Genomic DNA, 20,899 nt, shown 5'->3' with positions numbered 1-20,899 from the left:
ATTCTAATTATTGATTCTGGTTGGAGACGGAATGCCTCTGCCGGACACACCCGCCGTCTGTCTCTCGCGTAGATCAAAAGATAAAAAAGAAATCTCGCGTAATCTTTATGTTTACGGCAGTTTAATTGTTCTTTAATTTGGTTTCTTTACTCGCTATCGAAGAGTGCAACTTAAAGAAGGCATTCGTTCGGATGACTCTTTTGCGCTTTCTCGTCTTCTCGGGATGTCAATTTTTGATTAATGTTCTTGGAGTAACTCTAATTTTGGCATCGGAGGGGGTAGGAATTCCTTGAAAACTGGTAAGGCACCTTCCATCCGTAACCAAAACAAATTTCAAGGCGATGGCAAGAGTATAAAATAGTAGGATCCCGGGTCTCTCTATCATTCGTTCGTCGGCAGAACAGTCATCATGAAATTCACGGTGAGTGGAGCAAAGAAAGCTTTTCCACATCTTTTATGATAAGTTAAGTGTTTGTTCGTTAGTCGGTCTGACCGTTCCTCTTCCTTTTCAGCTTTCCGTCTTAATCGTGGCCGCCCTGTGCGCCCTGAGCACCGCCGGATTATTGGGAGGAGTGGGACTGGGAGGTAGAGACGCCGCCGTCACCGTCAGCCTGGACAACCAGCGAGCCGCCCCCTACGGAGGTCTGATCGGACCCTACGGACTGGGATTGGGAGTCGGACACGGAATTTACGGAGTAGGACTGGGCCACGGAGCCTTGGGCCTGGGAGTCCACGGCGTAGGCCTGGGCGTTCACGGTTTAGGCCTGGGCGTTCACGGTTTAGGCTTGGGAGTTCACGGTTTGGGCCTGGGACACGGAGTCTTGGGACTGGGCGTTCACGGTTTGGGCTTGGGTCATCTCGGTCTGGGAGTGGCCAAGTTACATTAACGTGAGTATCGAATCTTTCGTTAGAAGGTGAAGCCACCCGAAGAGGCACTCATGGACTTTTCTTTTATCTTTCAGAACCACGAGATAACAGTCAACCCGCTGTACTGTACATAGTGTTCGTATTAATAAAGCTAAAGGATATATATTGCGATTTCTTTGAATTTTTATTCTTTCAGTAATTACACTAAACTGTTAAACCGCGTGTACCGTTGGATCCTCTTACCAATATCTCTACTAAACGGACACGTAGCCGACTCGCGACTCTAATTAACCGCGTAATTTGTAAAAAAACAAAGTCAATGCGTAAATTCGAAAATAAAATTTGAACAGAAGTAACCCTCGTGTGTCGCGAGGTAACATATAGCTGTCTTTCCTACGGTGTTGCCAGACTAAAGCCGGGTACACGAGTACAGCACCCGTACACTCGACAGACATACCCGAACAAGTACTGTACAGTACACCCGTCCGGTATATCGGGACGTGCGGATGACAGAACAGTCATACGTAAGCTTAGGGCGAGGCACGTACTTGGGGCCAAATTTGCAAGCCTCCTTCACGCACGTTGGTGGTGTAATATTATCCCAACTTATTATTGCCGATACTGTTTGCGGCCTTGTGTTTCAGAACAGTCAGTTTTGTCATCCACGGAACAAGAGCGGGAGTTCGGGTATACCCGCCAAGTATACAGGTACTGTACGCGTGTACAGGGCTTAACGGAAAATGTTTTTAGGTGGAAGAAATACAAAATCTTTCGGATTAAAGGTTAAACTATTAAAAAACTCGATTAAATTAAATAAAAGAGAAATTCGCTTTAATTCATTCGCCTTCTAACACGAAGCTAGAAGTTATTTAGAAAGTAGATGTAAGGAAGTTCGTGGCTGGCCAGCCATTTAAGTGGAAACGGGAGGTTATACAAATAAAATACGGGTTTCTATCAAAAACTGTATAATTTTATGGATATATTTCCTATAATTAATATATAACAAATTCGAAAACTATTGTTAAATTCGCCCATCCGAACACTTTGTCCGGGCAGTTACGTGTATTGGAAAGAATTGGTTACAAAGAATTTTATGGGTTAGAAAGAATATTGTTGGTTACAACGGTGACGAACGTAACGGGAACGTAACGATGACGTCGCGGAAGATTAGACCAATAGAAATCAATGGCTTCCATCGTCGAATCGTTACCACTCGATCCTCCAGAGATGGAGACGTAGACGGAGGAAAATCTCTTCCCACTAAAATCCTCTAAAAAAGAGAGCGAAGATTAAAAGAACCAAATCACTCGCCATTGTTCATATCATTAACACGAAAGTCGTCCGTAAATCACACAGACTCGTTAGTTAGTGGCGTAAAATATTAAAAGACACTCGTCCGTGGGATACGAGCGTACACTAAACGTATTCGCGTGTTAACTCATCAATTATATTTTAACTTTTTTAGGGAGCCGAAAGCATTCGGAATATTTATAAATAATTATTTACAAAGAAAATATAAAATAAAATTGGGGTAGGCTTTAAACCCAAACGACATCGTCGTTAGTGTAATAGACGATAAAGAATAACCACTTAAATGGTTGGAGAGCGCGTGGCGGGTGCGTTTTAGTATAATGAGCGCGTCACGAAGTACTGGCTTAGCGTGTAATTAACGCAATTGGGCGCGCATTATACTCGCTACGGGATCGAGGGGAAATTCGAATATTTAGAAAAATGGCGGGCGGAAGCCGAGTAAATTCGGAAGGTCGAACGGAGAGAGAGCGCTAACCGGAGGCGTTCGAGGTCGGCGCGTAGATGGAAGGGGCGGAGGACCTCACCCTCATACCGTTCGGCGCGGAATGCGGTTTGGGCTGACCTAGATCGGTCCGATCGCCGTTCCGAAATATCCGGTCCGGTCGACCTTCGGTACAATATGAGAATCGGAGGTCGACTCCCCTATAAAAGCCTCCGACCGACGGGGGAACAATATCGGTTCCTTTTCGACAATCGACGATAACACCATGAACACTCTGGTAAGTACGGAGGTTCCCGCAGACCCTGGACTCGCCACTCGGCCCGCCGATGTCTAACTTCTCCCGTATTTGCAGTTGTCCCTCTTGGTCTTGGCCACTCTGTGCGCCGTCGGCATGGCCGGATATTTGGGAGGCTACGGCCTGGGATTCGGAGGCAGAGACGCCGCCGTCACCGTTAGTCTGGACAACCAGAGAGCCGCACCTTACGGAGGACTCGGAGCCTACGGTGCCTACGGCGCCTACGGACTCGGATACGGAGGATACGGAGCCTACGGATTGGGATACGGAGCCTACGGACTCGGACACGGAGCCTACGGATTGGGATACGGATTGGGTCTGGGATACGGAGGCTACGGTCTTGGTCTCGGATACGGACACGGTTTTGGAAAATTCCACTAAATACCCTAATTGTGAGTACGGCTCTCTCTATCTATCTCCTTTGTTACTGTTTGAATTGTGACTGACGATTTTTTCTATACTTTTTCAGTGACGAGAATCGCCCCCCCCCCCGGAACGAACGATGGGACGTGACGCTTGACGCGTGAGCGAGAAGAAGAGAAACGAGTGTATATAGATTATTATATAACACTTATTAAAATAAAAACAAATTCCCTTAAACAAATTCGTTCGAGTGATATTTTCTTCGGAATACGTTTCGCGAAACCGAGTCGGTTCCCACGGTTGGAAAGTTCGAAGGTCACGCCTTCTAACGTAATTAACATTCCAAGGTTATTCTAACCCACCTATTTTATTTACGTCAAAGACGATCGATTAATTGCTCGATCGATCGAGTAATCGAATCGATCGATTATTTCTGTCTTTCCACGTTTTACGGGGAGTCGAGAAAAGGGGTGTTTGACTTTTACTTTCGCCGTAATATGCGTAGAACAATAGAGCAGTGTTATCGACAAATTAACTTCTATTTCGCCTGGCTACTGTTAATTAAAATATACAATAAATTTATCGAGAGTGATACAAAGTTCGCCAGAGTTTGCGAGAATATAGTTAATTTGATATTTATAAGTGTCAGGGTTTGGATATGATAAAGGGTAATGTCGAAGGTAACACAAAGAAATAGAGAAAACTAGAAAGCGATGTCCGTTAGACCACAGCACACATTCCAAACTAAACTATACTGGACCAGAGTACAACTCCCTTGACGAACATAACTCAACAGATCCCACACATAGCAGAGGGGAGGGCGCGACGATCACAAAGACAAAGGTCACATACACAACTTTCTAACAATAAGCACATAACTTCGAATAAACGGTACAAAAAGCATACCGTATAGCCTAACACACGTTTACCGTAACCGCTTTTAAGGATGTCTGTGACTACGGGGTCCGTTACGGGCCGTAATTCTTATCGTTACTTAATAAATATAGACCTTTCCGGGTAATTAATTGGGCAATCGATCCGAAAGGTAACTGTCCACGGTTAGGAACGTTTCAAAAACAACACTTTCTCTCCACTTCCTCGAGATTCCGGAATGGAATTAAGTAGGCCAACGAACGACCCTTCGTCACGAATTTCGCCTCTACGGGGTGCCGTCACGTTTAATAAATTTAGAAGAATGAGAATTGAATTACGGATAGACGACCGGCGGGACCTAAAGGACATTTTTCGTCCTTGGAATAGGATCGAGTCTGGCGCCCGTAATGTCTCTTCGAGTGTCGACGAAGGAGCGAAAAGTGTAAATATAAAGCGGATATTTGGGCAGGTCCGACCTCGAAGGGACCCCCGAGTCGCTTACCGAAATAACAATAGTCCATTGGAAACGACACTCGAGTATTGTTGACGAAATAATAGTCGGAACCGAAAGCGATTGTTTCGACAAACTCGAAACTTTAGTCGTTTCTATTGTTCCCGGGATTTGATAATTTCGAGGTTAAACCCTGGAAAAAAATAGGAAAAATACCCCTCGAATACGTTGTATATCCTATACAAAATATAATACTTTGCTCTGGAGTTTATAAATAAAGACGAGCTGTTTGTTTTCCCGTCCGCGTGTCTGTTCGCCACGTAATGTGTCGTAAAGCGCACGGACGATTAAGCCAATGCGGCGTAACGCGTTACGATTTGGAGGGGGTAATTCGTTACGGTGTATAAATCGAAGACTCCTTCTTTGGATTTTTCCGCGATAGACGATTTTCCACTTCTACGAGAATCGGAATAGAGCAAAGCGCGAATTCGATCCTCCTTAACCTTCGACGGTCGTTTACGTAACCGGGGTTACGCAAGGTCGATTAACGCCGGAATTGCGTAACGTCTCCCTCCGACAATAACAACGTTTACGAATTTGTCCTTTTTACGATTCGGTCCGGCGACGAACCAAAACTTATTCGCGTGGCACCCGACCCGAGCACCCTATAAATAGGGAGGAAGGGACTCGGTGGCCGTATCCGGAGATCGAAAACATGGAAGGAACTAAGGTAAGAAGCTAGTCGGAAATTCGGAGGTTTTCCTATCGTATCTACTAATCCTTTGATTTTTAGTGGTTGATATTGCTGTCCCTGTTCGCCCTGGCCAGCTGCAGTTTCTATTATCCTTACGACGATTCGTCAGTCACTTACTATCAAGACCGTCACGACTATCATCACTACGGATACGACCATTACGGCCATCACGATCGCAGTTACTACTACCCTTACTACGGTTACTACGGTTACTACGGTTACAATCCCTACGACTTCTTGTACGGACCCTACTCGTACGGTTCTGGATACGTCAATCAATACGGATATTACAAATAAAAGGTAAAAGAAATTCCCGTTATCACGGAATAATACAATTTTGCGCTCAGTATCTCTATTGTATTCGTACAGATCGAGGAAAGGGAGGAAGATTCCGCCGGTGCTCCGACGTTCCAGCTTCGGACGTTGTAAAAATAGAGAAATAAAGGGTTTTAACGTTGAAAATAGTCTCGAAATGTTTGTTCTTCGAAACGGAAGCGGAAGCGTGAAAAATACATTTTAATTGCGATTGTTTAAATCAATCCTCGGCCATCGATCCACGTTAATTAATAATTAATTAACGGGTGATCGATCGTCCGTCGACGGGCGAACCGGTCGAAAGACCGACCTCGGTGTTAACGATAAAAACAATAAGCTCGAGGGAGGTCGAATTTGTCTTTTTTTCCTGGAAGAATTCCATTTCGTTTATTTTCATTAACCCGTTGTTACCCTCTAAAGTCACGCTTCGTTTGTCTAACGGTGACATTTCGTTTCCCGGCTGTTATAACGCGAAAAGTATCGTAATTATGTCAAATTTGACCTCCGGGCTTTTGCAAATATGGACGTTTCGAGACTCCCCGAATCAAAATAAAAGTTAAAAAAGATACAAAATGCCTTGGATACGTGTGTACGAATGTGTGTTTGTGTTTATTTCGTTTAATATCTCACAATGGGGTAAAGATTAAGAAACGAAATTTGGCACGGCAAGGGGCATCGACGCTATTAAATTTTAGAGTACGAAACACGGGAGGTGACGTGTCGTATGTCGAGAGGAGTAAGACTTAACGAAAATTAGCATTTACGTTACTTTTATAAACTCGTTTTTACTCTCAAAATAAAGCCTATTTTGGCCCGTTTATAATAATTTTATTTTTAATAACGTCTCGTAACAAATGGCGCCGCACACAATGGTGTTTTTTAAATGTAATTTAATAAAATTATCGGACTTCTTAATGCTCCTCGTCCCGTTCCAGCGCTAGGAAAGTTTGTCAAGAATATACTGTAATGTTAATTACGAAGCTCTATCGATTAATCGTAATAAAATACAGTCGACCCCCTATAACACTGTTGATTATTCCGTTTTATATGAATTCCATGTTGTACGAGTCACTTAAATTTTATAAATACGTGTGCCGGGCTGTAAACGGCTCACGTATTTGTAAAATGTAAGTGACTCGTACAGCACGGAATTCATATAGCACGGAATAATCAACAGTGTTATAGGGGGATCGACTGTATTACAGTAGTGCCATACGCGAACACCTGGCGTAAAATAGCCACCCCATTAATTATTATACTAACACACTTATTATACACACACACACATATATAGACCTATTTATATAAGGGAACTAAAGTACATTAAAAAGCGATCGCGCTTTTCTTACTAAATGTAAAGTTTCAGCTTTAGCCCATAAAACGAGAACTTTGCGGCATTTCCGTCTTATCTTAGCAACACCATCCCAGTGTTTGGTGGCCGCTCGCGAAGTAATTAGCGTAAACGAAAGAAAAATGGCGCGGATTTCGAGCGAAAAGGAGAGACGACGACCGACGTAGCACCGAGTATTTAGTGCCAAACAGTATTTAGATGGTCGACTAATGAAATGTAGTTAATAAATGAGTTTACGGCGCGATTCCTGTTAGTGTTTGGCGTTCGACGGAAATATAAGCGGAATATTTTACAGGAAAGTCAGAATTCGGCGTACACGAAAATAGCAACGGAGGGGCGGAGGGGAGCGATCGACGGTGACCGACACGGGAGGGGCGTTCACCAGATCATAGTTCACCTTAACCCAATTTCCGGCGAGATCTACCGTCGAAAGGCGACCTTGAGGTGAATTACCGACTCGAGGTCGACGGGTCTACACCCGACGATTTGACTATTTAAGAAGGACCCCGCCGTCCGATCGGCACGTTCGACTCGTCGCCCACCAAAAACTACATGACATCATGAACACTCTGGTAAGTACGGAGGTTCCCGCAGACCCTGGACTCGCCACTCGGCCCGCCGATGTCTAACTTCTCCCGTATTTTCAGTTGTCCCTCTTGGTCTTGGCCACTCTGTGCGCCGTCGGCATGGCCGGATATTTGGGAGGCTACGGCCTGGGATTCGGAGGCAGAGACGCCGCCGTCACCGTTAGTCTGGACAACCAGAGAGCCGCACCTTACGGAGGACTCGGAGCCTACGGTGCCTACGGCGCCTACGGACTCGGATACGGAGGATACGGAGCCTACGGATTGGGATACGGAGCCTACGGACTCGGACACGGAGCCTACGGATTGGGATACGGATTGGGTCTGGGATACGGAGGCTACGGTCTTGGTCTCGGATACGGACACGGTTTTGGAAAATTCCACTAAGCGAGGTGAGTAGTTTCCATTTTACGCTGGAAAACCCGGTACGTGGGAGACGGAGGTGTGACGTTTATTTTTGATAATTTTTCAGAAAGACGAGACGAATCCGAAGCTTTAAACGAGTGCGAGAAGCTGGGACCTCTCCACTGCTGTACATATACTTCTTTCCAATAAACTCTTAAACAAGCAATTATCTTCGTCTCTGTCGTTAATTAAAGTCTTTCGAGATCGAATCGCTAGCGCTAAATCGGAGAAAGAAAAGATATTTCGCGTTGTTCTCGGTCTTCGCTCAATAAATTGTTAATTAAGTAGAGAAATCCCTTACCGAAACCGCTCTAACTTAGTTTTCTACCACCTTCGTCTCCCGCAAAGAGACGGGCGGATTAGAAAACTTCTCCGTTGAGGGGGGTAGAGATTGTTACAATTATAAAGTTTCGGCGGTGAACTATTATTTTCTCGTTAACACCGTCAAATCACATACCGTTAGTCGAATTTAAAGCCTCGCCCTCTAATTCAGACGGTGTTCGAAGAGTATTGTTAGAAGCTCCAGAGTACACTACGTTTATAGAGACTATACCCCCGTAATTTCTATTAACGGGTAATTTCTCCGGCGGTCTAACCAATCACAATAACGTTTCTATTAGGATTTCGGCAAAACACCAAAGATTACGTAAGCAAATAAAATCTGTAAGGAGAAGTACGACTGGAGAAAACTTAATACTGTACGAAGACGGAAGTATTTCCTCTTCCCGTATCTACCGAAAATCTAGACTAATTGCCAATTTTTACGTTATGTCGAAGTAAGGAACGATAAAAACGGTTTACGAGACACTCACCGAGCCGCAACTAGTGCGATATTAAAACATAATTCGAAGGTCGACGGACGTTCGTAGATAAGCGAAAACGACCGGCGCCATCTTGAAAAAAAAGTGTGTCAGTTTAATAAAAAAAATATTTATTAATACAAGAAAATATACAGTTTAATATCCAAGGAACTTGCGTCTGGGTCGATCATCCTCGGGGATTTCGACGCTTCCGGCGGAGGTTCTGAAAGAAAACGCTCCCTTTTTAGCTTCCGACACTCTCTCTTACACACTAGCCAATCACCAGTCTACTTACTTCTCACTTCTTAGTGGAAGAATCCTTTTCCGTAACCGAATCCGTGACCGAAACCGAAGCCTGGATAACCTCCGTAACCTCCGAATCCACCATAACCTCCGTATCCTCCTAATCCTCCGTATCCTCCGTATCCTCCGTAACCTCCGTATCCTCCGTAACCGCCGTAACCGCCGTAACCTCCGAATCCTCCGTATCCGAAACCGTGGTGCGCTTTCTGGTTGTCGAAGAAGTGGGTAACGCCGGCGTCGTGACCCTTAACGGCCACTCCCACGTGATGACCGTGAAATCCGGCCAGAGCCAGGGTGCAGGCGGCCAACAAAACGCAGAGGGTAACCTGAAAAGAGAAAGGATATAAATCCCGGTGGCTGGACAGAAGGCGGGCGACGGCCAATGCGGGATCACTTACGAAAGTCTTCATGTCGAGGAGTTAGTAAGCGAGTGCGACTGATGCCGACCAGAAAGGGCAGCGGTCATTTATACTATTTCGGTGACCTTTGCGGGCTCGTTAAACGCTGACGCACTCCCGAAAAACGTCATTTCGGCCGAGGGGTCCGTTCGACGAACCGAACGGTCCGTGAAGGTCGTACCTTACGGACCGGAGACCGGAGGGTGATTCGAGTTCGGTGCGTGGCTCCGACTGCACAAACGCTTTTGTTCACCGGACCGTGAGGGCCCGGGAAAAAAACACAACCCCAGCGGTCGAACCTCGTATGTTACGGGAATTAACGAAGGGATTCGCGCCTTTACACAGAACGCGGCGATTTGCGCACCCCCCATTTGGGTACGTCCAGCGAAAGACGACGCGAAACGAGCATCGACGTCACAGGGGACCGACCGGAAAAGAAATAGTTTCTTAATCGGCGCGTCGAAAAATTCATAAGAACGACGCGAGGTGCGTAATTTACGGCGAGGAGTGATAAATAAACGCTTAAACTGGAAGAAAATTGTAATTAGCACGTAACGCGGACAACGGGAAGAGATGCTAGCGTAGGGTCCGAGAACTCCTTTTCCCAACCGATGGAAATTTTCGAATCGACCGGAAGTGGCGCGTGCGGCAAAATCGCTTCCGGCGAACTGTTTTCGTTTCCGGATAAAGCGCTTCTTTACGACGCCGACGAATTATCCGATCTCTTATTAAATTTTCTGTTTAAATGTATTCTAAACGAATAGGTTAAAAGGGTTTTTTATACAATCAAACAAAATTTCGGTTTGCCCGACGGAAATCTCGCCTGTAACGCGAGGAAAATTATATGCAAACTAGCAGACCCCCGCCACGCGTTGTTGTGGCTCAAAATGTATCTATTATAAATTTATAACACTTCCCCCCGTGAGGGGGGGGATTTTTCGAAAAACTTCTTTTTAGCGTACATTCTCTCGACGTACCCTATTAAAACGCAATCAAAAACGCAAAAACCCGCATCTAAAATAGTATAAATAGAAGCAGAGTTTTTTGCGGTAAGCCTTAATCCTAACCATCTCCCTTCAGTGGGGTTGAATTTCGACACGTATACAGTAATACCCCGACTTACGCGAACCGGGAGTTACGCGATTTTCAAATCTCGTCGATTCGTCTTTTGTTTGAGCGCCACGCGACTCTGGATTACTCACTCCCCCCACACTATTGTTCGGCTTACGTGTTCGGAGGTGTGGCGCGGAATCCACACATAGCTACAATTTATTTTGTGTTATTTATTTCTGTGTTTGTTATATCTACGGAGACTCGAGAGACTCTACTACGTCATCCAAAACTAATTCTTCCGCATCAAACAAGAAAAGAAAAACTTTATCTTTGGAATGTAAAGTTAACATCGGGTACGTTCGTAAAGTCGAACGAGTTAAACGAGAATGACGTCATCGTTATTCTTATTTCGTTAGACTTTTCGAACGATTCGTTACTAACGCGTTTAACTCGTTTGACTTTACAAACGTACCCATTATTAAAGACTTGGATACAAAAATAAAAATTTGTAAATTGGCAAAGAAGCTTGATCTACCGGAATTGTCGGTCAGAACAATTATAAAAGGCAAAGAAAAAATTCTCGAAGCTGTGAAAATGCTCAATCTTTACATTCGAGCATCATTCGTAAACGTCACGGTATTATCGCCGAGATGAAAACGATGTTAAAATTATGGCGTAATAATCGAGTAAATGTGAAAAATTGTAAACTTAGGGCGTCGTACTCGTAGCGCTATCTGTTGGACATAAAAGCCTTAATCTAGATTATATCTTTTAATTTATACGAATGTTTAACGGAATAATATACAGCCCATGTCCACCCCGAGGTTCCATTCTAAATATTAGTGAAAGAATTTTTGAAATCGGACGAGTAGTTTCGGAGATTACCCGCTGCAAACAAACTTACATACATACATACTTACAAACATTATTTCTTTATAATATTAGTATAGATATAGATTAGAATTGTCGCGTGTAAGATTACGTAAACGCCAGGAAACAAACTTAGAAGCGTAAGGCCAGATGCAACGAATACGGAGAAGAGACCGAAAGAAAATGAAGAAAGAAAGTTTTCGGCCCACAAATTTTAATTATATCGGAATAGAAACGCTTCCGTTATTTTCTCGATACGTTCCCAAATTTTCTAGATTTAAATGTCGGAAATTTGATCTTTTCCATGGAAATTTCTCGCATCGCTCGCAGGTATGGAGAAGAAGTATATAGCCTACGTATAGACCTATATAGAAAATGTTTCCGAGAAAGACAAACCAAACAATTAAGGACGTATCAAAATAATAGCGTAAAATAAGATAAAAGTATAATAAATAATGACCAATTAGCTGATTATTTATATACTATCTTACTTGTTTTTACAGATAAATATCTTTTAAACAAAGAATACGAAAAAAAAAAAAACAAAATAGAACTTACTACGTGAAAATTGGGCAGACTATCTCTAGTTTCTTTAAGCCAAACAAAGGTATTCCCCGAGGTTCAGTTCTAGGTCCTCCGCTTTTCAAACGTACTGTACATCAATGATCCGTTTAATCGTATATCAAAAGATAATATACTTACGTATGCCGACGATATAGCCATAACTTATTCTCACGCCAATATTACAACTCTTCCAGAGAATTTAAACAACATCTTAAAAACATTAAACAGTTACGTGGAAAATATATAGTATTATAATGTGGGCAACCGCATCTTTATACGCCATCGACGTACTTCGGGTGGCACAAAATCGCTACATCTAAATGTTACGGAATCGGTGTCTGAATTTTACCGTACCTTACGAAATCTTCAAAAGCATCGTAAAAAAAGGGAAAAAATTGTAAGTTACAGCGATTATTGTTATCAATCGATCTAAACGGTTCGAAAAGAAGTGTAAATTTTCTCTTTTTCTTCTCAGTTCGAGTCCCGTTTAATTGTTTTTACTAACTCTTTTTGTTTTGTTTTGTTAGACTTGTTCTAAGATGTTTGTAAAAGGCCTACCCGGCCTGTTATTTTTTTTTTTTTTTTTTGAAAATCTATATCTATATCTATATCTATATCTATATATAGGCCTATAAAAATGGACGTGTATGTCCCTATATTTCACTTTTCCGCCAAAACTACACATCGCACGTGAATGGTGTTTTTATGTGGTGGTAGCCCCGAGTCTCCATTCGTGCATAGGGGTGGCTGCGTCTCGATAGCTATAAGGGTGCGGGAGATATGAGGCTGAAAGTGGTTGAAAGTGGCTTTCTATTTCGAATGTTTTGTTCGAATTTGTTCGAATTAAATTCGAATATTGGTTCGATTAGAGAACGATTGTAAACGTTCCAGAAACGTTGAAAATAGTTCGTATGACTAAACGTAAAAATTCTCTAATTAGTCTGGAAACGGGGACCTAATTCTTGCATTCTGTGAAAACGGGTAAGATTAGTTATAATGTAATTATCTTAATCTTCACTATCGTTACTTTTTGCCCAGCGAAGCGGGTCCTTGCAGCTAGTAAAATATAAAAATACTTTGCTAGAGTTAACCGCCTCGACTCGCTTCCGATCGTTCTTTCTTTCATAAATTAAATTAACAAAAGGTTTTTTTTTGTCATCGGCGTTGGCCATTTTGAACCGGGCGAGAAAATCGAAAACTTTAATAATAGCTCTAAATCGAGTTTTAATGCATCGTCTTCCGCCCAACCTGCCTTTCCATCAAAAGCCGTAAGAAATACACAGGGGTGTTCAACGCCGCGGCCCGAGGCAAGTTCCAATGCGGCCCAATAAACGTGTAAACAAACCGACAAGTGTTTTAATTTTTATTATTATTTATTTATTTCAACGGCATAAACTCAAAAAAAAGTTTCACAAAGCCGTAAACCTTTATTCGTATTTTATTTTTGAGTGGAAAGAAAATATTTTTAAATACTTGGAGATGCGTGAATGAGGAAAGTTTACTAAATAAAACTGGAGTTGTGACTCGAAGGATTATAGACCCAAATTTGGGAAAAGGAGAAAAAGATGAGAAAGGACAAAAGATGTAGTAGTGAGAAACGTTAAATATACTTGTATATTGGGCCACAAGTAGGCCTATATATTATATATACTTGTGGCCCAAAACTCCTCGACTTCTTCCAATGCGGCCCAGAGAAACAAAAAGGTTGGACACCCTTGCTCTAAAATGAGTATTACTAACTATTTTCGAGAAGATTCTCCATCTTGTTACCGTCAATTTCGAGAAAATACCGCGCTTTGTTAACGATTTAATACTTTTGTTTCGCTTTATATATTAAATAATCTGGTTTTTATTCGCTTATAAGGGCATTTTCTCGTGTCGTTTAATTAGGAATATAAACGCGACAACCGAACATCGCCATTAAACTACCGCGTAAGCCGGTGGCCGGGCCTTAAAGAAACCGTTTAAAGTTAACGTTACGAGAAAACACGAAGTATTTTTAAAGAAAAATGCTAAAATTTATTTATAAAGAAAGAAGAGACTACACGAGAGTCACAGAAGAGCGAAGATGGCATCCCGAGATGGGTATTTTGCGTCGAGACGAAGGCGTGGGTAATCCTGGAAGAAGACAAAGATTACGGATGAGAGACGGGAGTGGAGGAACGGCAATTAGAGAAGAGGAGGACTTACCTCTATCGCAGGAAACCGTAGTATCCGTAGGCGTATGGGTGTCCGTAATAGGAGGAGTAGGTGTAACGAGCCACGGGCAGATAACCGTAGCCGTAGTATGGCAAGACGGCCGAGGCGACTGCCAACAGGACTAAGAAAGCGAAGAAGAACTACACAAGGAAAGAGACTTTAGAATGGCGACGACGAACGGCAGCTAAGGGATAATAGAGAAGCACTTACCAGCAGTTTCATGTTGAACGATTTGTCGGATCGATGGTCGGTCCCAGCCGTCCGCTCTTTTTATATAGTGGAAGAGTCGGAAGCGGAAGCGGTGTTATTATTCGGCTCACGAACGGACAAAGGGCAGGGCTAAGGTCTCTCTCCGTCCGGGCCGGAATACGCTAGGCACGCGACGTCTCGACCTCGAAACGGGGCCGGATACTTTCGATGAACCAGCCGAAAACTCGATTATCCGGTAGGGGAAGATCCCGGCTCGAGCTTCTGTCGACTCCGCCCTTTTTCTGGCGGTGGTAAGAACGGACGGGCGAGAAATTCTCGCAACCGCAACCCACTCTAAATCGAAATTTAATCCCAAATCATTTTCAGGTGGGCGAGATTCCGAAATTATTTTCTTAAAATCTGCGCCGGTGAAAGCATAAAATTCGTATTTCTTACAAAAGAATCGACGGACGTGAGAGTAAATTTGATATTTTCGTACGTATTAACACCAGAAATATGGCGAAACAATAACGGGAATTCAAAATTTCAATATAAAAATTTGTTACGAGATGGCCTAAATTCTCGTTTATCGCGCGAATAAGACAGCCGTTCGTAATCTTCTCGGACTCGGGCCACACCGAAACAATCCCTCGCAGGTTGCGGCACCCTTTATTATTAGGCTAAATATTACAAGATCGCCCAACCAGTCGATGGCTGAGCGCTCTCTAATACCTTCTCTACCGCATCTGGCCCCTACAAACTTCCAAAATATAACAGAAACACATTCTGTTATTGCTTTTTAACAGATTTTTTAAATTAGTTGTTAAATTTTTTAATCTGGCAGCATCTTTCGAACGGCTTTACGCACACCTTTCCTTTCCCGGATATAAAGGAGTGTATTGCTATTCGCTTTTACTCCGAAGGGAAGAAGAACAGGAGATAGGGAAGAGCTGGCCTTATAGAAGACGGCCGGAAGATACACGAAGGGGGATAGATATGGGCGGCTGGCCCCTATTTAGGCGTCATCCGCAAGAAGAAAACCCAGAAAACTCCAAGCTGCCAGCCTGTCCGATCGAACACACAACCGAACTCCCAGTGTTTAGGATCCGTTCACCGCCGTTACGAGCGGAGACGGAATCCACTCGGCCACTGGTGGACCTTTACACCCACCCGCGTAACGCCGACACCTGTTTGGAATCAATTAATACTGTAGTTTATATTAGTGATTCCGACGTTAATTCCGAACTAGAAACATATAAATTCGTGACATAAACCTTTCTTTAGTTCGGTTTGTGAGCGGGACCGGCTGGGACGTCGGTTTTTCGGGCCTCGGACCGAGAACCCGGCTGCGCACTTTCAAATTTCTTAGAAATTTGATTATAAAACATTCGTTAATTTGTCAAAATAAATGTTAATTAACACAGACGTATTATTATTACGTCAGAAGTCCCGCGTGCCACGGACAACTCGTCCGTCAACTATTTGATACGTAACGGAAGGATTCGATTAAAGATTCGGACCACGTGATACGAAATGGTCCCGGTAATTATTTTAGATGGATTTATTTTGCAGTTTATAATTATTTATTTAATAAACAATTTAATATACAGTCGACCCCCCTATAACACTGTTGATTTTTCCGTTTTATATGAATTCCATGTTGTACGAGTCACTTAGATTTTACAAATACGTGTGCCTGGCTGTGAACGGCTCGCGTATTTGTAAAATCTAAGTGACTCGTACAACATGGAATTCATATAAAACGGAAAAATCAACTGTGTTATAGGGGGGTTGACAGTAATTAATTCTAAAGTTTACTATTGACAACAACTAAGGCTTATGTATAAAAAATCAAAGGAAATAATTGTATTTCATTGGACGGGATCGCCATTTTGAATTAAGTTTCGAAAAATAGATTTATTTTTATTGTTTTCATTTTATTATAAGAGAACGAAATGAAAAATTATAAATATTCTTACAATAATGCTTCGGAACGTCGTGTTTCGGTTGGAAACGACACTGGAAAATTCCTCCGTTTAAAACAAGATGGCGACTTTCGACAAAGTATCGAAGTTCGTCCAAGAATAAAATTATTTAAGGAAGGTGTTTCGGACCATTTCCGTAAAGGAAAACCGGAATAGAACTACAATATTTTCCATTTATCCTCCGTCACGAAAGAATATCGGAAAGAGGTAGACCTTGGCGGGACCGGCACGCCCCGAGAGAAGATTCGGGTGGGCGCGACCCGTTTTTCCTCTTCTCTCTCCTCTTCCACTTCGTTTTCTCTTTCGTAAACTTTATTTTTTTACTTTTAACCTTTCTTCCCACCTTTAATCCACTTTTTCCTCCCGTCCCTTCCAGTTGCGAGTAGAGTAATCGCGTCGTCGACGGTCGAAAAAAATACAGACGTATTTAATTATGACGTAGAATCTGTGACGTCGTTTTAACCGGGTGCTGGCTGGCCGAAAGTTAGAAGAGAAAATGAATTGCCGTCGTGATTTTTTCGATTTTTGAACGGAAATAACCGAAATAATTGTAATTAAAATCGACTGTACTGCGTAGCGAATGTAGGAAAGTCTGGTATAAAGCGACAATACGTTCCAATATAATTTTCGAGCTTTCGGCCTCACAGTTTACGCCATTTTCCACCGCATCCGCACGAGAATTTACGCGTGTAACGCCCGAAACACGACTGGCGACCGTTTCGAGAAAAAAGAAAGGCGAGTGTTTTCAATACGGAAAAAGTATTTATTGAAATAAAGAGAAGAATTTACAGAAGAATCGGAGTGTTACGTCGAAGAGGAAAGTGGACTGCGGGATCCGAGTTCATCTTCTTTCGCCTGAAACGGAAGGGAGAGAAATATTATTGAAAATGTAATTGGGAGCGAAGGGAGAAGAAGGACGGAGGCACCCACCGGTCGGAGGAATCAAAGGACTCGAAATTTACTTCCACAGCAAGCCAGAGTAGTAGGGGTTGCCGTAGTAGGCAGAACCGTAGTAGCCACCGTAGGGATAGCCACTGTAGTAGTTACCGTAGTAGCCGTAGCCGTAGTAAGGCACGGCTAAGGTGACGGCCAGAAGGGCCAACAACAAGACGAAGATCTGCAAAAAACGAGAAGGTTAAAAATTAATTAGGAGAAAGGAAGAGAGAAAGGAGGGAAGCGGGATACTCACCAAAGTCTGCATGTTTGACGAAGTGGAGTTGTTGGTACTCGGGAGATTTCGAGCTGATTGACGAAGGTTCGATCCCCGCAGTTTATATAGGAAGGGAGGAGGAGGAGGATCCACCGAAGATGTCCTTCCCGCCTCATCCCCGCCTGGCACGCCACCAGAATTTCGGGAAGGAGCGTTCGGTGGCGAAGGTCTACTGGGTGTGGCCCGATTGCCCATTGTTACGTCGGCCGTCAAAAATAAGGCGATCTTCGATACTTTCCCCCTTCTTCGGAATATAATAGAAAACGAGTCGGCGTGGGCCTTTTGTTTTTTGTTTCTTTCTCTTTCGCGCAAAACATTTCGCTGGTTTAATAAACGTACTTAAAGATCAAAAATACAACTCCCTCCCTTAATTTAATTATTAAAGAAAAGAGAAACAAAGTGCCATTCGATAATTACTGACAATAAATGTTTTCCCTACAAGTTTTAGGGAATTTTCTTTTAAAAAATTAATTTATTAATTAACAGAAAGCTCGTTTGGGGCCAAAAATTATTGAAATAATACCCTAAAATCCTAAAATAAATCGTCCGGAAGACCAGAAGCGTAAAGAATTATTACTTAATTAAACACTAGATAAGTTATGTATTCCGGTGTTTATTAACAAATGCTCCCGTGTTTTTATCAATTAATTAATACTTTTTAATATCGGTTGTGGTTTGAATATTCCTTCGTTTATTCTTTATTTATTTAATTCCCCTCTTGTTCAATTTTTTGGGAATTTGCCAGTTTAAGTTTCGCAATATTTTAATATATTTCCGTCTAAATTTACATCTACCGCAATTATTTAAAAAAAAAAAGAAGTCGACTCGATACTAATCAAAATTCCAAGATCATTTGGAAGATTCTCATTTTAATATACGTTTTACACACCGTAGTTTCGAGCTTCCCAACCCGCTCTTCGGAGATCGGGCTAATTACCAGATAATGGGGTTCGCGATTCACCAGTTGGATGGCGTGTTTTAAATTTAAATATAAGAATACAGTCGACCCCCCTATAATACTGCTGATTATTCCGTTTTATATGAATTCCATGTTGTACGAGTCACTTAGATTTTACAAATACGTGAGCCGTTCACAGCCCGGCACACATATTTGTAAAATATAAGTGACTCGTACAACATGAAATTCATATAAAACGGAATAATCAGCAGTATTATAGGGGGTCGACTTGTATCTCTGGTCTCCGAGTTTCAGAAATCTTTGGAGTCGTCGGGAATCGAATAAATCGACAATTGTTAAAGAGGCGAAGGGAATTTTTAAGATTTTCTTTCCTTTATTAAACGAGGAGATAGAGAATTAATCGTCCTCGAACGTGTAATTTCCCGGCCACACCTCGCTATTATCCTCCTTTTCGACGGTTGCTTTAAGGTTACATTGTATCACTGAATATTTATTTTACGCCGTACGTTAATTGCATCCCCCACCGGTGCTTTAAGCGGCTGGAAGCATCCATTTTTCCTATTTAGAATGACCCCGATGGAGAAATAATACAGAAACGATCGATGCCTTTTATTATTTACCCAAAGCAAAAATGATTTTTTCTGTGTCGTAATATAAACGAAGCGACTCGGAATCCACCTGTTCTTTGTGACGTGTGTCGGGCATACGTTCGCGAAGAGTAGATAAGGCGTGTCGGCCAGAGAATTCGAGGTCACTCCATCGAAAGCCGGAATTTTACTAAAACCTTCGAATTTAATAACCGGACGACCCTTAAATTAAAAGGTGGATATTATACTCGGTTCTAGATTCAAACCCCTAAACGATGTCTTTCAAATATCGCCACATTTCCTATGGGAAAAGTAGCGTACCCCTCGATATTAGTGCCACTTCCGGGAAGTTTACGTTTCCGGAAGACGTTTGCGCTCGTCGCACGAGCCGGTTTCCAACCCGAAAATACTAAATCTTCACGTTTTACACGGTCCCTTTCGCATTTTATATACGAAAAAAGTAATAAAAATGCCGTAGAATCTCGTTTGCGAGGGTTCTAATTTTGACACGTTCAATTTAAATGACGTGACGATACGTCATCCTTTAGTTATTTTATCTTACGGCCACGAAGACACCTCTCGCGAATTGGCAAAGGATAAAAATGACGTCACCGACGAAACACGGCAAATTCTATACAGAATGCGAATACGAGAGCGACTACGCGAAAAGAAAATAGATTTCTAACGCAATATCCCTTTATCACGTCCGCATTGTCGCATTATCTTAATTATAATGAAGTCAATGGGAAACAATTCTCTGAGGATTTTGTAAAGAACTGAGGATTTGCGATTCTCTTTTACTTTCCCGGCTGTTATGTAACAGAGGAAAAGTATGGCAATCGGACAAAAAATTACCCCCTCGAGACTTTTACCTTTTTGGATTCGGAGGACCTTGAAATGCAAAGAAATTTGCGTGTTTTTTTCGGTATGTTTGGATGTTAGTGTGTGAGGCACTATTTTCTTCACCCATTTTTAAGCTTAATAACTCCCGCGCCTTTAGTCGAAAATTTCTGAAAATTTATACCAAGGTTTGTGAATTAGAGGAGAATGTTTCTAGAAATTTTTATAAAAATCGGATGGTTGGTTCCGGAGATATAACCTCATTCCCTTAACATCTCCCAGATTTGTTCATCCGAAGACTCGAAGATAATGGTAGCAATTATTACGGACGAAAACAAACAATGCCGGAAAAGTCCGGCATCAACGTTGTCGGCTTTCTTTTTTATATCGTTCCGAAGTTCAAAAAAAATCTCGCGCTTTCTCGTTTACCAAAGCGAATTCTGGACTTACGGCAACCCCAAAACGATTTTATACGAAGATTTACGGGTGTAGAAATCCTTTTGTTACCAGAAAATTCTTCGTAATTAATTACATTTTTATCCGACGACTTCTTCGGCGGCACTAAACCCCAACCCGTTTGTGTCACTTCTTTTATACCTAAGGTGACGTAACGGCCTTACTCGGTTATCCACTTTTTTGTAGGTGAATCGCGAGGCCATTTTTTAACGAATTAAATACGTAAAATGCTTCTCTATTAAAAAAAACGCAGTCACGAAAATTTAATTTCTTGTTTATAGGTGTAGGAATCGTTACGGCTCCCAAGTTTTTCGAGCCACGCGGGGATTTTCCCCAAAAGTATTACGTCACCTCGTTTTTGTCCGGGAAGACAATCATCGACACGCGTGAAGAAAATAATTCAATTACCGGTCGACAGATGGCACCAACGCGCTAAAACCCGTCCGAATTTCGTTTAAATATCGTTTTAAAGTGGCCCGAAATGAGTAGACTAGAGCCCTACAAATATCTCAAGT

At 42.4% G+C, this 20,899-nt stretch overlaps 4 protein-coding genes and 2 long non-coding RNA genes across 6 annotated transcripts; 3 read left to right on the top strand and 3 right to left on the bottom strand.

Moving 5' to 3' along the window:
* The first annotated feature begins 409 nt into the window (after positions 1–409).
* LOC111635500 (shematrin-like protein 2) lies at positions 410–3,510 on the top strand. The gene is made up of 5 exons (XM_023380471.1): positions 410–421; positions 513–877; positions 1,512–1,575; positions 2,973–3,307; positions 3,385–3,510. Exons 1-4 carry the CDS (start codon positions 410–412, stop codon positions 3,294–3,296), a joined length of 765 nt encoding a protein of 254 aa, XP_023236239.1. The 3' UTR covers positions 3,297–3,307; positions 3,385–3,510.
* A 925-nt stretch (positions 3,511–4,435) lies between these two features.
* Positions 4,436–5,830, top strand: LOC111635510. Its single transcript, XR_002758393.1, has 3 exons — positions 4,436–5,332; positions 5,396–5,656; positions 5,726–5,830. It is a non-coding gene; the product is annotated as an uncharacterized LOC111635510 (long non-coding RNA).
* A 1,728-nt stretch (positions 5,831–7,558) lies between these two features.
* Positions 7,559–8,175, top strand: LOC111635497 (shematrin-like protein 2). Its single transcript, XM_023380468.1, has 3 exons — positions 7,559–7,594; positions 7,670–7,998; positions 8,079–8,175. The coding sequence occupies exons 1-2, from the start codon at positions 7,583–7,585 to the stop codon at positions 7,991–7,993; spliced, it is 336 nt and encodes a 111-aa protein (XP_023236236.1). The 5' UTR covers positions 7,559–7,582; the 3' UTR covers positions 7,994–7,998; positions 8,079–8,175.
* Positions 8,176–9,116: 941 nt separating this feature from the next.
* On the bottom strand, positions 9,117–9,524 carry LOC111635499 (glycine-rich cell wall structural protein-like). The gene has a single exon (XM_023380470.1). It carries the CDS (start codon positions 9,522–9,524, stop codon positions 9,117–9,119), a length of 408 nt encoding a protein of 135 aa, XP_023236238.1.
* Positions 9,525–13,993: 4,469 nt separating this feature from the next.
* On the bottom strand, positions 13,994–14,640 carry LOC111635496. Its single transcript, XR_002758391.1, has 3 exons — positions 14,409–14,640; positions 14,190–14,338; positions 13,994–14,117 (listed from the first exon to the last, which is right to left on the bottom strand). It is a non-coding gene; the product is annotated as an uncharacterized LOC111635496 (long non-coding RNA).
* A 2,472-nt stretch (positions 14,641–17,112) lies between these two features.
* Positions 17,113–17,792, bottom strand: LOC111635513. The gene is made up of 3 exons (XM_023380489.1): positions 17,562–17,792; positions 17,303–17,489; positions 17,113–17,227 (listed from the first exon to the last, which is right to left on the bottom strand). Exons 1-2 carry the CDS (start codon positions 17,775–17,777, stop codon positions 17,331–17,333), a joined length of 375 nt encoding a protein of 124 aa, XP_023236257.1. The 5' UTR covers positions 17,778–17,792; the 3' UTR covers positions 17,113–17,227; positions 17,303–17,330.
* Positions 17,793–20,899: the final 3,107 nt, after the last annotated feature.

The sequence above is a fragment of the Centruroides sculpturatus genome, unplaced genomic scaffold, assembly GCF_000671375.1.
Source record: "Centruroides sculpturatus isolate CEXI.00-Female unplaced genomic scaffold, Cexi_2.0 scaffold978, whole genome shotgun sequence".
In the NCBI taxonomy this organism is placed as follows: domain Eukaryota; kingdom Metazoa; phylum Arthropoda; class Arachnida; order Scorpiones; family Buthidae; genus Centruroides; species Centruroides sculpturatus.
Note: the sequence above shows the minus strand (reverse complement) of the source record. Positions and strands in the feature narration are given on the sequence as shown.